This window comes from Heloderma suspectum, chromosome 13 (genome assembly GCF_057233095.1).
Source record: "Heloderma suspectum isolate Gila_16-S chromosome 13, 16-S_ref, whole genome shotgun sequence".
Taxonomy (NCBI): Eukaryota; Metazoa; Chordata; class Lepidosauria; order Squamata; family Helodermatidae; genus Heloderma; species Heloderma suspectum.
The window spans coordinates 18269477-18285901 of NC_139470.1; the positions used below are offsets into that span (position 1 = coordinate 18269477).

At 46.9% G+C, this 16425-nt stretch overlaps 1 protein-coding gene across 2 annotated transcripts in view; it reads left to right on the top strand.

Moving 5' to 3' along the window:
* The window catches only part of SLC25A1 (solute carrier family 25 member 1), a 66654-nt gene that overhangs the window by 37222 nt on the left and 13007 nt on the right, over positions 1 to 16425 (top strand). For both annotated transcript variants that reach the window (XM_084819557.1, XM_084819558.1), the window contains exons 2-6: positions 2853 to 2960; positions 6977 to 7076; positions 9714 to 9852; positions 14848 to 14932; positions 15815 to 15919. In XM_084819557.1, the coding sequence (XP_084675683.1) occupies positions 2853 to 2960; positions 6977 to 7076; positions 9714 to 9852; positions 14848 to 14932; positions 15815 to 15919 (537 nt within the window). The remainder of the gene's footprint in view (positions 1 to 2852; positions 2961 to 6976; positions 7077 to 9713; positions 9853 to 14847; positions 14933 to 15814; positions 15920 to 16425) is intronic.

Here is a 16425-nt window from a genome sequence, read left to right on the forward strand (position 1 = left end):
AGTTGTTTTTTTTCAGCGTGAGGAATGGGCTCAGGTGAACCTCATGGCTCTTTGGCCTCACCCAGGCGGGGAACGATTCCTGCCCGATGCTCTTAGTTTGTCTCTCTCCAGGAGGAGCCATGAATCTCTTTCCTCAGCCTTGTTATATGTGACCGCCAGGTCATGTCCACTTTCTGGCTTATTCATTCATTATTTATTTATTGAAAAGATCTTTTAACCCATCTTTCAGGATGCAGTGCTCTCACAAGGTAGTTTACAAATATTTAAAACGCACAATTTTATTTATTTATTCATTCATTCATTCATTCATTTCTAATATTTATATACCACTCCACATCAAAGATTTTGGAGTGGTGAACAACAAGATAAAAGAATAAAACCCCATAATTAAAACATGTTAAAAGAACAGATTCCAAACTCAATAAATCGCAGCTGGTCATTCAGGGAAGGCCTCTCGAAATAACAATGTCTTCAGGATGCGCCAAAAGCAACACAATGTTGGTGCCTGCCTGACCTCCAAAGGCAGGGAATTCCACAGGAAGGGGGCCACCATGCCAAAGGCCCTCCGATGACCTCAGTGACCAGGCAGGTTGGTAAGGGAGAAGGTGCTCTCTCAGGTATCCTGGTCCCAAGTTGTTTAGAGCTTTGTATGCTAGTACCACAACCTTATACTTGGCCCGGTAGCAAATAGGCAGCCAGTACAGTTCCCTCAGCGAAGGAGTTGCATGCTGAAAAGGGGCACCTCCTGAGAACAGCTGAGCTGCTGCGATCTGCACTACCTCCAGCTTCCGGACCGGCCTCAAGGGCAGCCCCACATAGAGCGCATTGCAGAAATGCAGTCCTGGGGTTACTAGTGCCTGGACCACTGTGGCCAGGCTGTCCCTGTCCAGGAGAGGCCGTAGTTGGCAAACCAGCTGAAGCTGGTAAAAAGTACTCCGAACCACCATGGCCACTTGGGCCTCCAGCAACAGTGATGGATCTAGGAGTACCCCCAAACTACGGACCTGATCTTTCAGAGGGAGTGCAACCCCGCCCAGAACAGGCCATGAACCGATCTCCCGGACTCAGGAACCTCTCACCCAAGGGCTTCCGTCTTGCCAGGATTCAGCTTCAGTTTCTTGGCCCTCATCCAGCCCATTACTGTGTTCAGGCACTGGTCCAGGACTTGTAGTACAGCCTCTCCTGATTCAGATGTCACAGGGAGATAGAGCTGTGTGTCATCAGCATACTGATGGCACTTGCCTCCAAATCCCCTAATGACCGCTCCCAGCAGCTTCATATAGATGTTAAATAACATTGGGGACAAGATGGTACCCTGCGGAACCTCAATTGCCAAGGGGCCAAGGAAGAGTCACCCAATGTTACTGTCTGAAATCGGCCCCGCAGGTAGGACCAGAACCACTGTAACACAGTGCCTCCAATACCCATCCCACAGAGTCAATCCAGGAGGATACCATGGTTGATGGTATCAAAAGCTGGTGAGAAGTCGAGCAGGATTAGCAGGGCTGCCCTCCCCCTGTCCCTCTCTCGATAAAGGTCATCCATCAGGGCAGCCAAGGCTGATTCAGTCCCATGACCAGACTGAAACCCAGACTGGAATGGGTCTAGATAGTCAGTATCCTCCAAGGGTGTCTGGAGTTCCTCCGCCACAACCCTCTCAAGTACTTTCCCTAAGAAAGGGATACTTGTGACTGGGCGGTAGTTATCTAATACCATTGGGTCCAGAGTGGGCTTCTTCAGGAGTGGTCGCGTTACTGCCTCTGTAAGGACAGGAGGGACCACCCCTTCCCGCAGGGACCACCATGGAACAAAATGCCCCATCAATTTTTTTTAAAGCACAGCACATTAAAATGATCCCAAAGCAGACTAGGATTAAAAGGCCTTTAAGGCCCTTTGGAAGAGACCAGCACCAACAGGGCCTGTGTGTACTTCCTGAGCTCCGAAGGTGTGGGGCCACCAACAAAAAGGCCCTGTTCCTGGTACCTGCTGATTTTGCTGCCGGGGGGGGGGGGAGAGCAGGGCCTCTGGCACAGTTCTTAGAGCTCAGGCAAGCTTATACCGGTGCAGGTAGTCCTTGAAGTAAACTGGTCCCAAGCTGTTTAGGGCCTTGGAGACCAAAAACAGCACCTTTTAAATTGATCCTGGAAAGGAATAAGCATGCTGCATTGCTCACGGCTATTACTCATGAGGAGGCCTCCTTCAGGCTGAAGAGGACTGGCTGATGTGGGTATTGCTCTTTACAACCCTGTCTCCATAGCTGGATTATTGTTCCCCCCACCCCACCCCTTGGCTTTCATCTTTGCTCAACTTTCCTCCCCCTTCTTCTACCCAATTCCTGCAACCGGGGGTTTTCTCAAAAAGGCAGTGCCACCTAAACTCTCTCCTCCCCACCCACCTGTGGTATACAGTACACTGCAGTTTGGCACATGCAGTGCAGTCCCTAAAGTATTTTTTTTTTTTATGGGATTGATGTACCTTCTCGATCACCCCAGAGTGCAGAACATGGAACAATGGGCTCAAGTTACAAGAAGCCAGATTCCGGCTAAACATCGGGAAAAATATCCAGTTAGAGCAATACGACAGTGGAACCCATGACCTAGGGAGTTGGTGGGCTCTCCCACACTGGAGGCATTCAAGACGAGGCTGGACAGCCACCCGTCAGGGATGCTTTGACTTAGATACCTGCATTGAGCAGGGAGTTGGACTCGATGGTCTTATAGGCCCCTTCCGACCCTTCTGTTCTATGATTCTATGATTCTACGCTTGCTGAAGCAGAACAAGGAAGGCTGTTTTTTTTATTTTTAAACTAAATGGGAACAAGAAGCGCTTAACCTATTCTTTGTCATTCCTAGGTGGCATTGCTGGTGGCATTGAGATTTGCATTACATTCCCCACAGAATATGTGAAAACCCAGCTCCAGTTGGATGAGAAAGCTAACCCGCCACGCTACAAAGGCATTGGTAAGTCTTCACCTAGCAGGACTGAAAGCCACTGGATTTCTCCACTGTCCACTGAGTGGCTGTCCACCCCCGCCCCCAATAATTCCCACGAGGTAACCAAAAGGGACACCAGCCAATCTCACCTGTGGGCAGGGTTGTACGGTGGGGAAAAGTGCCATGTTTTGCAGGTGAATGGGATGCATGAACATACAAACAAGGCCAGCACCGGGAGTCGGCAGTGTTCGGCACTTGCTGGGGCCCGCCCCATGACAAGGGCCCATTGCCAGTCCCTGTAGCCTCCTGACCCTACTGGTGCGGCTCTTGACCTTCTTTGCTGTTGTTTGTTCTCCTGACTCCTGGAAGCAAATGAGTAATGATACAAGACGATCCCTATGCTCACCTTGCCTTCTCCATTTGGGTGGCAACGCGGATTGGGCTCAAAGGAAGAGAGCATGCAAATAAGGGTGATGGTAGAGAGAAAGACATAGCCCCGCTTCAGGAGGGGACCCACTGAAGGCATCTTGCCCACCACCACCCCCAAACACCTGGAGCCGGTACTGCATACAAAGCTGGGTCCATCGAGCACAATACTGTCTACTCTGTGGTAGCTGTGGTTCTTCTAGGGCAACCTTCCCTAATCTGGCACCCACAATTATTTATTTATTTAATTAATTAAATTTATTAATCGCCCATCTGGCTGGTCACCCAGCCACTCTGGGCGATGTACAACAATAAAAACAGTTCATACAATAAAATTCAACATTAAAAACATAACGTTTCTAAAATTACCCTAGCCCACCCCAAATGCCTGCCTGAACAACCACGTTTTTAATGCGTGGCGGAAGCTCATTAAAGAGGGGGCATGGCGGAGTTCCCTAGGGAGGGAGTTCCACAGAGTGGGGGCCACCACAGAGAAGGCCCTCTCCCTCGTCCTCACCAGCCTAGCTCTAGATGTGTTGGACTACAACTCTCACAGTCCACCATCCAGCCGTACTGTTCTAGGTTATTGCAGGGTGCCTCACGTTCTAGGTAGTCCAACACATCTGGAGAGCACCAGATTGGAGAAGGTTGTTGTAGAAGAACCATATCTGCCCAGGGTAGACAATACTGTGCCAGATGGACCCATGGTCAGACAACTTCGTATGCAGGGAGGCTGTTCTAGGGTGCCCCACCAGGTTGGAGAAGGCTGTTCTAGGGTGTCTAGTGCTGCTGCTTGAGTTCCTTCTGGACTGGAGATGCCAGGAATAGAACCTGGGACCTCCTTATGTTAGGCATGTGCTCTATCACTCAGTCTTGGGCCCTCCCCCTTTCAGACACTAAGCTCATTCACCCTCTGCCAGAGGAAATGGAGAGAGGCACACTTCCTGTTGGAGTTCAACATCCCCCAGCCTACTCCTCAGACACCCTCCCAGGTCACCATATTCTTGCGGCATTCACCCTGATGTATGGTTGGTCCGTTGAGCCTGACAAACGGTCCCCTCCAAATGTTCCCCTTGAGTTCTGACCCATAATGCAGTGGGCTAGCCGCATCTATCCTGTGACAACAGGAAGGGAGAAGGAGGGGGAGATCTCATGTGCAGCAGCCAGGCCGATGATTCATCACCTCAGTGGTGGCCCAGCTGAAGCAGTAATGAGGATGGCAGAATTCCAAGCTTGCTGGAACAAGGCTGGAGTGCAACCTTCTGCTGATTTTTTGTACATGCTGTGCTGCGGCATCTCGTAGCTTTTTGGCAGTGGACTCTGGAGCTCACCTTGCATGGCTGCTGTCCCCAAGCCGCAGCGCAGTGGCTGGTGGTATCAATAGGCAATGCAGGAGAGGGAGGTATGTGGGGGAAATCGGAGTGTGTAGATGGCAGCAACGCTCCCATGTCAAAATTGTGCTGGAGACATTCTGGTCTCCTCCTCCTGTTTGTACGTTGTCTTCTCTTCCTGCCTGTCCCTGCCCTGTGCTGCCTGCATCTCTCCAAGGTGATGAAAAATTCACCGGGAAAAAGACAGGGAGATTGAGGATAGCTAAGGATACTGAGCCATTTGATTTGGCAGGATAAATACTTGGATTTTTTCTGAGATCATTGCATGAGATGCAGTTCAGGAGGGTAAGGGCTCAAGTGACAGGAAGCCAGATTCTGGCTGAACATCAGGAAAAATGTCCTGACTATTAGAGCAATATGACAATGGAACCCATGACCTAGGGAGGTGGTGGGCTCTCCCACACTGGAGGCATTCAAGATGAGGCTGGACAGCCATCTGTCAGGGGTGCTCTGACTTGGATTCCTGCATTGAGCAAGGGGTTGGACTTGATGGTCTTATAGGCCCCTTCCAACCCTACTATTCTATGATTCTATGATTCATGACAGCTCCCGTATCAGGGGCAATAGGCATCTGTATGCCAGTTGCTGGGAGCGCGAGTGGCAGGGTACCATTGCGCTTGTGTTCTTGTGGGCTTCCCACAGGTTTCTGTTCGGCCACTTTGTGAACACAAGGATAGACTCTTGTGGCAATTCTTATGTTCTTACAAGAGACTACTGGGTCCAGACAACTGTTTAGCCCTAGCTCAGCCTTCTACATTCTGGTGTCCTCCAGATGTTTTGGACTTCAACTCCCATCAGCTTCAGCCAGCATGGCCAATGGTCAGGAATGCTGGGGGTTGTAGTCCAAAACATCTGGAGGGTACCAGGTTGGGGAAGGCTGCTCTGGGTGGTCGCTTATAAACTTGACTTCAACCACCTGTTGGAGAGCTCAGTTGAAGTAGCATCAGGTCAAGACTATTTGTCAGTCTAGGGCTGGCTTGTCTACTCTGGCTTGGCAAAGACTTTCCATGGTCTTCCCCATCATCACCACCTCCTTCATCCTTGGGAACAATTGGAGATGCCAAGAATTGAACCTGGGACCTTCTGCCTACAATGCAAAGTAGATGTTCTGCCCCTGAGCTTCAACCCCTCCATGTCCCATCAGCACCAGAAGTGTGGTTGCTGCATATGCAGGATGGGGCCTTTTTGCTTGCTGTGGTTCCATCTGTGGAACTCCTTCCCACAGGAACACTCATTTGGCCCTCTCCATGTAGGTTTTGAGACTCTTCTGATCATCTCTGCCTTTGGCCTAGAGAACAATTGAAAACTTGTCCATTTTGAGTTCTGAGGGGTCTGTTGCATTATTTCTGCTACTCCAGCTATTAAGTCTTCAAATGTATTGAGACTTGATGTATTCATATAATTATTAATTATAATAAACGCCAACATATAAAAAGCCCTGAACAACTTCTGGTCAAGTTGCCTGTCAGATCGCCTTTCCCACTGATTTAGACTTGTTCAATCGCTAAGTTCGTTGGAGCAGGTCTTGCAAGTTGTAGTGCAACCTGCAGAATGGCATCTGATGGCAGCCCAGAATTGGGCTTCTCCGTGGTGGCACCCACTTTGTGAAATGCACCTCCACCTTGGTATGCGGGAGAGGCCAATTGTGGCATGTTTGAGATGGCCGTGAAAGACCTATCTTTTCCCTAGGCCTTCCCTGATTGTGCTGCCCAGCTCCCTCCCTCCCTTCATTATATTTCTATACTGCCCCATAGCCAAAGCTCTCTGGGTGGTTCACAAACATTAAAAACCATTTAAAATACATTATGCAAGTGCAAAAACTATTTACGTGAGAACATAGAAACAGATAGCACACATCATATGTCTTGTTGATTGTATAGCTTGTTGATGGTTAGTTCTTTGACTTAAAATGTTTTAATTGGGGGTTTTGTCTTGTTTTTGAATGTTTTAACTGCGGACATTTTGTATTTAGAACGTTTCTGTTGCAAACTGCTTCAAGGTATCTTTTTAGATAAAGTCAAGCCGTCTATAAATTGGGAGGGAAGGAATCCTCCAAAGCTTGAGGCAGTGTACATTGGATTCCTTCCAATTCACCTAGTAATATATGCTTCTGGTATAGGCTGGAAGATGACATATTTTTTAAAGAAGTATTTAGCAATAATAATAATAATAACAACAACAACAATATCCTTCTTGCATCACATTGTTGCTCTTTTTATCCCTCAGCGGACTGTGTGAAGGTGACAGTCCGAGACCATGGGATCAAAGGGCTTTATCGAGGTCTCAGCTCGTTGGTATATGGCTCCATACCAAAGGCCGCTGTGAGGTAATTTCTTTTTGGATTTAACGTTGGGGATGCTGGAGTTGGAGCCCAGGAGATCTTGTGCTCGTATCTGTTATTACGCTAATTCTAGATAGTGCAATATTCTTTTAAAAATTACATAAAATCATAATGAAGCTTGTTCCTCCAGGACTTTGTATTATCGTGCTGATTATGATTTATATTGATTTTGGTTTTCCCCCTCTTATGTTCATTATGGATTTCTGGAGTGTGTGAGACACTTTGAGACGGCTTTTTGCTGTGGGAAGCAATGCATAAATTTAATAAAGAAAAGTAATAAAATTATCACTGTAATTATTTTAATAGTAATAGCCCAGAGGAGGAGGATAATAATAACAATAATAATATCATTTCTCTACTGCCCAATAGCTGAAGCTCTCTGGGCAGTTCACAAAAATACTTTAAAATATTTAAAATATTTTAATAATAATTAATAACGCCCAGAGGATTAGTAGTAGTACTACTAACAGTATTTTCATTTCTGTACCACCATACAGCTGAAGCTCTATGACGTTCAGAAAACGCTTTAAAATTTTAAAAAAATATTTTAATAATAATAATTAAGCCCGGAGTAGGCTGCCAGGGAATGGTCCGGAGGGAAGGGAAGGCGAGACGTCAGACAGAGCCAGGTTGGAGATGGCAGCTGTCACTTCCCTCTTCAGCAGAAATAAATTTTCTGCTACTAAACTGTAAGCAGCAACCGTGGCTGCCGAATGAGGGAAGGTGAGCCTGTTTTCGGCCCCTGCATGGCCTCCCCTTCTCTCTCCTCCGCTCTGGTACAAAATCCAGACATATAAGATGGGGCTGTTGTTGGGTCAAGAAGCTGTAATCTTCAGCTGGTGCAAAGAGTATTTATCTGAATGGCAGGGGGGCAGTGGGGAGAAAGGGAGGCAAATTTTACTCCGGGATTTCCCTCAGCAGCCTTGAAGCAGCGGGATGGGGAGGAAGAGCTGTAGTCCGATGGCGGAACAAAGAAATTGGCTCCTCAGCATCTTTGGTTACAAAACCTCACACAGTCGTTATTCAATCAAGTCTGGCCCAAGACATTTTGCTACATGAGGCGGAGCAGCTAAAATGGCAGCCCCTCTCCCCAAAGTCAACTTTCCTAGTAGTACCCAAAGCCATCTTCCCAATCCTCTCCCCTTTTTTTTAAACTGGCAGTAAAAATAAGCCATTAAATAACCAGCTCTTTGCTGCCCTTTCACAACACCTCAGATGGGCTGCCTGAGGCGGCCATCTTGCTCCGCTTAACGGTAGGGCTGGCCTTAGTTTCCGTACACAGAAATTACCTCAGTGTATTGGAAAGTGTTTTAACGGTAGGGCTGGCCTTAGTTTCCGTACGCAGAAATTACCTCAGTGTAGAGGAAAGTGTTTTAACGGTAGGGCTGGCCTTAGTTTCCATACGCAGAAATTACCTCAGTGTATTGGAAAGTGTTTTAACGGTAGGGCTGGCCTTAGTTTCCGTACACAGAAATTACCTCAGTGTATTGGAAAGTGTTTTAACGGTAGGGCTGGCCTTAGTTTCCGTATGCAGAAATTACCTCAGTGTATTGGAAAGTGTTTTAACGGTAGGGCTGGCCTTAGTTTCCGTACGCAGAAATTACCTCAGTGTAGAGGAAAGTGTTTTAACGGTAGGGCTGGCCTTAGTTTCTGTACGCAGAAATTACCTCAGTGTATTGGAAAGTGTTTTAACGGTAGGGCTGGCCTTAGTTTCCGTATGCAGAAATTACCTCAGTGTATTGGAAAGTGTTTTAACGGTAGGGCTGGCCTTAGTTTCCGTAGGCAGAAATTACCTCAGTGTATTGGAAAGTGTTTTAACGGTAGGGCTGGCCTTAGTTTCCGTACGCAGAAATTACCTCAGTGTATTGGAAAGTGTTTTAACGGTAGGGCTGGCCTTAGTTTCCGTACGCAGAAATTACCTCAGTGTATTGGAAAGTGTTTTAACGGTAGGGCTGGCCTTAGTTTCCGTACGCAGAAATTACCTCAGTGTATTGGAAAGTGTTTTAACGGTAGGGCTGGCCTTAGTTTCCGTACGCAGAAATTACCTCAGTGTATTGGAAAGTGTTTTAACGGTAGGGCTGGCCTTAGTTTCCGTACGCAGAAATTACCTCAGTGTATTGGAAAGTGTTTTAACGGTAGGGCTGGCCTTAGTTTCTGTACGCAGAAATTACCTCAGTGTAGAGGAAAGTGTTTTAACGGTAGGGCTGGCCTTAGTTTCCGTACGCAGAAATTACCTCAGTGTAGAGGAAAGTGTTATGTGTCAAGCACTCGGCCCAGGCCTTTTTCCATGTTAGCAGCCTGAGGAGCTTGATGGTGGAGAGATAACAGAGGGAGGTGAGGCGAGATGGAAGAGTAAACACAGGTGGATGAGGGCAAATGGAGTTTCATATTGTAGGTGTGGTTTACACAAGCCACAGAGCGCTGAGGGGGAGGACTGCATGAAGTGTTTTCACCCTGGTGATTTTGAGTAGGGAACCAAGAAGTGGTACTTTTACTTTGGAAGAATGAATGAATACTGTGTTGCTGTGGGCTAATATATATATGGCATTTGTCTTCCCTTTGGCAAGAGTATTGTGTTCTTTTCTTTCTTTTTTTCATGGGCTGCCTTTCTTCTCTTGCCAGGTTTGGCATGTTTGAATTCCTCAGCAACCACATGAGAGATGCAGAAGGGAAGCTGGACAGCAAACGTGGCCTTCTCGCTGGCTTGGGAGCTGGCGTGGCTGAAGCCGTGGTTGTGGTGTGCCCTATGGAAACTATAAAGGTAAACCCCCCCAAACCAGAACACACAGTTGTGTTTTTTGCTAGCTCCCTGCTGGCTTTGGTTTTCTGAATGCTTCTTTGAATGAGAAGAACCTGAGACCTTTTCCTGAGCTTCACTACTTAGGGGTTGTTGTTGTTGTTCTTATTATTGATTACATTTATATTCCACCCTTTCCCCCCTTGCAAGGAATTCAAGGCGGTTTATGTGGTCGTTCGCCTCTCCATTTTTATCCTCACAACAACCCTATGAGATGGTTATGCTGAGAGTCAGTGACTGACTCAAAGTCACCCCGTGAGCTTCCTGGCCAAGTGGGGACTAGAATCCGGATCTCCCGAGTCCCAGTCCAACACTTTAACCAGTACACCACCCTGTCTCTCTCTCTCCCGTCCTGCTCTTTTGGGTATAATTGGATTTGTTTTCATTTTTTCCAGTCATACTGGTTTAACAGAGCCTCTTCACATGTCATGACTTTCCCTACATGGAGAGAATCTCTCTGGGGATGAGACAGGTGTGGGAACGCATAGATACTGGGAATACAGTGTGGGAAGGACCGTAACTCAGTGGTACAGGCCCTGCTTCGCATGGAGAAGGCACCATGTTCAGTCCCCGGCATCTCCAGATAGGGGCAAGTCACCTGTTTTGAAAACTGGGAGAGCTGCTGCTGGTCAGTATAGACCAACCTGGCGCCCACTAGAGATGTTGGACTGCAACCCCCATCATCCCCAGGCTTTCTGTGTTCATGTGAATGTGATGGAGAGAGAGTGCTTGCTTGCATATTTGGGAGCTGTAGCGTGACCAGCCTCTGAAGACATGTAGGCATGACAAAATAAACCTGGGAGCTTTTAACTTATGTCGCTTTTTCCCAGTGCAGATCCAGGAAGGAGCAAACCTGTATTATCTAAACCTGTTTTGCTGTTGTGCTGCTATACACCTCTCTCTCTCTCTCTCTCTCTCTCTCTCTCTCTGTGTCTTTCTCTCTGTCTTTCTCTTTCTCCCTCTCCACATACATATAGCGCCATCAATGTGCTTGATACTTTCTGAGTCTTGTTCACTTGAGCTGCAATGGAAACGGACCCACTAACTTCAGAAACCTCCTTGTGGTGAACAGCAAGAACTGCAGACCCTTTTCCTTCTCTCCTTGTTGAGGGATGTCTCTTCCAGTTCTGTTGCTGCCAGAAAATATCCTAGCCAGCTTCATACTTGTGCTTGGGTGAAGATCCTCTTCCTTGTGGAAATAGCCACGTGGCTGCCACACAAATGACTAGATTCATAAATAGCCACGTTCTGCATGCATGTGTACAAAATTGTGCAAGGTGTGGAGAATGTGGGTAGGGAGACATTTTTCTCCCTCTCTCAAAATACTAGAACCTAATGGAGTCATCCCATGGAGCTGATTGGTGGGAGATTCAGGGCAGATAAAAGGAAGGACTTCTTCACACAGCGCAGAGTTAAACTGTGGAACTCGCTACCACAGGATGTAGTGATGGCCACCAATTTGGATGGCTTTAAAAGGGGGTTGGACAAATTCCAGGAGGAGAAGGCGACATGCTACGTCAGTTACCAGAGGCAGTGCGCCTACATACAGCAGTTGCTGGGGAACATAGGAGGGAGCTGTGGTGCTCATGTCCTGCTTGTGGGTTCCTGGTTGACAGCTGGTTGGCCACTGTGTGAACAGACTGCTGGACCCTTGGTCTGATCCAGCAGGGCTCTTCTTATGTTCTTATGAAAAGCTGTAGAAGAAAAGATATTGCTAGATCCAGATTAAAGGTGGATAAATGTTGCATAGGATCAGTTGTACTGTTCCTGTTCTGCCATCTTTTGGGGTCGGGAAGGGTTAGTGTTTTCCTCCCAACTCCCTTTGTGTGATTTTGGGTGTCCTTTCCTCTCCTTATTTCTTCTGGGACACTGGAATATGCCATGGATAGAGACAGGCTGCACCCCCAATAAAAAACGTCCTTGGGAAGACCTCGTACTGGAGTTCTGTCCACTGAGAGCCTGGCCTGTTGCCCTTTAAACTGGGAATTCCTTCTCGGTTCATATTGGCTGGTGACTATGCAGTGTTTGCCTTCCTTTCTGTAAAACATGTTTTGGCTTGCTTGCTTGAGTCACCTGGAGCTGTTGCTCAGTGGGCCCCCTTGTCCCCTTGTTGGTAGTCTGGATCACCCGGGGGCGGGGGGGCGCAGAGGGCTAGAGAAGAGACATCTGTGCTGCGGCTGCCACACAAATGACTAGATTCTTAGCAGGCTAATAAAAAAAAATTACCTTCTATCAAGGAGATGGGGGATGGAGGAGCCATCTGTCCCTCTCCTGCCACCCCACTTGGTTTTTGTGCTAGCCGCTCCTTCCACGATCAGCATGGAAATGCTATGGGATGGACCAACCTGTCTGTATTTTGTCAGCCTGCTCACTTGTCTGGGTGGAATTCCTGGTCACCTATGATGACCAGGCAAGATGTTAAATACAAGGCTGTGCTAAGTGAGGTGTTTGACATCCCTTCCAGTATAAAAAGTATTTGTGCATATTGTTGTTGCTGATCAGTGAGAGATTTGGAGAGAAGGCCATGGAGATTGGAAAGCTACAGGACGTAAGAACAACACAAGAATCACTTTGGTGGGTTAGACCAAAAGTCGATCTAGTCCAGCAGCCTGTTTCCCAACAGTAGATAACCATTTGCCCTGAAAAGGCTACGAACAGGATGGAGATGGTCATCTCAATGATGATTGCCCCCAACGTCTGGTAATTGGAGACATTATCATTCCCTCTATTTCTGATGTTCAGGCAGTGAGTGCCATTGCTTCTGTAACCAAAATGGCAACACCAGTGCACAGGAGGGAGGCATCAGCAGGCTTGGGGGAGCCCCAAGGTTTGATGAACTACCAGACATGTTTAGAAAGAAAGTGGCTTCTTTGGTTTGAACCTAATGATCCTGGATTCCTGCATAAATACCTTCTTCAGCAATTGTATACAGCTGCAAAGTCATGTTTGGCATATAAATCCCCAAAGCAACCAACTGAAGAGCAATGAATTGATAAAATTTGGGAGACTATGAGTATGTATAAACTCAGTCAGCAAGGAATCCTAATGCAAAGAATGATATGGCACCGTGGTTTCCATTTATTTCCTAAGAACATAAGAAGAGCCATGCTGGCTGGATCAGACCAAGGGTCTATCCATGGCATATTCCAGTGTCCCAGAAGAAACAGGGAGAGGAAAGGACACCCAAGTCCAGCATTCTGTTCACACAGTGGCCAACCAGCTGTTGGCTAGGAACCCAGAAACAGGGCATGAGCGCAACAGCTCTCTCCTGCCCATGTTTCCCAGTAACTGCAGTACATAGGATCACTGCCTCTGGTACTGGAGGTAGCACATAGCTATCAAGACTGGTAGCCGTTGGTGGCCTTTCCTCCAGGAATTATTTATTTAATTTTATTTATTTAAAGTATTTCTTGGCCGCCTTTCAAGGGCAGAAGCTCTCCCAAGGCAGATTACAACAATAAAATACATAAAAACAGTGTCTAATCCCCTTTTAAAGCCATCCAAATTGGTGGCCATCACTACATCCTGTGGTAGCGAGTACCATAGTTTCACTATGCGCTGTGTAGAGAAGTCCTTCCTTTTCTCTGTGCTGCATCTCCCACCAATCGGCTTCATGAAGCTCTTCAACCTTTTGCCAACATTCCAACCAAGTACAGTTGCCCATCTTTTTTCTGATTAATACACACAAAACGGCATACACTCGCACACACTCCTTTTGTATATTGTATAACTTGTATTTTAACTTTCATTCGGTATTGAGCTCCTAATTTAGCCATTTTACTTAGATACATAAGCATATCAGTTATAGACTGAGATTTATAACTAGTGAATTCCTTTGTTTCTTTAGTGGTTTTGATTTGTTATTATGTACCTTCTTCTTTTGTTGCCTTTATTTTGTTAACTTCATTTTGAAATAAAATAAAATTTCATGATCAGGAGAAAAAAAGCTTAAAGCGGAAGAAACCCCAGAACATCCCAATGAGGACTGCGCTTACTCAGTGGACGCAGAACGTTGACTGACGAGGGGGAAAAATGGAAAATGTAGGGGGCAGAAGGGAAATGGAATGGAGTGAGCGGCTGGAATCCTGAACAGCAGTGCCTCACGCTGCAACATTTCCTTGCTTGTTCTCTCTGAACACAAAGCTTCCGTTTTTTAGCTGTTATGGCAAGTAGCCATTGCAGGATCTCTCCCCTAGGAATGAGCAGGCAGAGGTTGCTAGGGTGCTTGCATTTCTCTCCCCAAAGGCAAGAACTACCTTCTTCTGAACCAGTCCGTTGATCCATTCAGCCCACAGTATTTATTGTCTGACTGGCAGTGGCTCTCCAGGTAGATCAGCTTTCCCCAGCAAGCATAAGCCAAAGGCAAAAGGGATGGCACCAAAAATAGCAGCATATTTTAGCTTAAATCTCTTACTGCCTTAGGAGAGCCATTTGAACAGTTTAGAATGGGAGGACAACTGCAAAATGCCAGGAAACCACCAGTGATGAAGGGAAAGGTGGTGGGCCTAGGATAAGGGGGCATAGCCATCTGGGGAACTCTGGAGGGCTGGATTGGGACCCCTAGCAGGCCGGATTTTGCCCCCTGGCTGCAGTTTGGCACCCCTGCCCTAGCCTGCCTTGAATCTAAACAATAAAGACCTCTCTAGTTTTTAAAACAGAGCAGGACAGAGTAAATGAATACAGTGGACGGAGTACAGCAGCAACCTTCCCCAACCTCCAGATGTGTTGGACCAGAACTCCTGTTGCCAGGCTGTTGGCTAGGAATGCAGGGAGTTGCAGTCCCAGATCCTCTCCACCTGTGTTACCTGAGATCCTCTTTTAAACTAGTGATTGAGTCTGGGACCTTCTGCATGCAAAAGACGTGCTCAACCCACTGAATTTATGGGCCCTTCAGAGTTAGAGTGACTTTGAAATCTCTTTCGCTTTGCTGATAGGTTCTCTGGTATTCTTCCTCCACAGGTGAAGTTCATCCATGATCAGTGCTCCCCGCAGCCAAAGTATCGAGGATTCTTCCACGGAGTACGGGAGATCGTCCGGGAACAAGGTGAGACCTAGCAGTGAGATGACGCCTTCCTTTCTCATCGCAAGGAGACCTTTCGGCTTTTGTGTGATTAGAAATTGGCCGTGGGTAATGATCCGTGAACCAGAATGGAGCAGACTTGTTCTCTGTTGCTCCAGGGGACAGGCCAGAAACTAATGGGTGAAGTGGCTAAATATCAGGAGGAATTTCCCTACACGACCTCGAAGCTCTCTTTCAGCAATAAACTTCTATGATTCTAGAAGAGTTTGCCCCTCTTCAACCCATGAATAAGGGAAAGCTTCAAGGATTGCAGCAGCTCCTTAACATCTCACAGCTTTGATTCCTCTGAAGGCTCTTGTGTGCATCTTCATCTGTGACCCTATATCATCCTTCCCCAACCTGGTGCCCTCCAGATGATATTCAGAGTCAAGAAACTGCATTTTTATAGCACAAAAAAGATCTAGTTTTAGATTCGTCTTGTGCCACTGAAGGTCACACAGAGTGTACAAGTGATAACTCCTGATCAGAATGGATGCCAGTGTGACTTGGGGACCTCTTCCCTCTTGAAAAGATGCCAGTTTTCTCCCCCCCCCTTTAAAAAAAAAAAAATCATGCCAACACAATTTTCAAGCTAAGTGGTTTGAGGGCATTTAGCAACATCTGGAAAGGCTGCAATGTGCATGTATGTGTGCATGCTCATGAGAGAGAGAGCAAGAGACAGAGAGAGAGAGAGGAGAAATGCCAGAGTCTCTGTTGCGAACCACAGAAGCATGTTTTGCGTGTGTGTGTGTCTTGTGTTGGAAGATTTGGTTTTACCACTTTTCCATTCATCTCCTTCCTTCCTTCCTTCCTTCCTTCCTTCCTTCCTTCCTTCTTTCTTTCTTTCTTTCTTTCTTTTTGCTCCAGGCTTCAGGGGAACATACCAGGGTTTAACAGCGACAGTCCTAAAACAGGGATCGAACCAGGCCATCCGCTTTTTTGTCATGACAGCTCTCAGGAACTGGTACAAAGGTAATTGGAGCCCGACTTTTGACAATATTTCCTACATATCACTTACTTTCCCTCCACAGGCTCGCTCCTTCTACTGGTTAGGCCCTGAATGATGTCCGAAATCTACTAACTGAAGGGTTTACTATGGCAAGGAAACAAATATAAGACCAACGCTGGTGGAACTTTTCAGATTTTCCTTTCCCCAGCATGCACTGGTGTCAGTAACCAACTTCCCTCTTGCAGAAATAGCAGCTTTAGCAGGATGATTTTGTCAGGACTGTGCCTCGTTAACCCCTCTCCCTGTGTGTCATGGCCCCAATCTTCCCTCACCCCTCACACACACATGTACACACGCATGCTGTTTAATTAATAACAAAAGCAGACCCCTGAAAGGCAATCACACATTAAAGATGCCACAAGACTCTGATCTGGTTCTCATGTAACAGCAACCCAGAGTATGGATTGGGTATGGGTTGTTGAATCCTGGGTTGTTGTTATGTGTGAACCCAGAACTATGGGTTAACTAT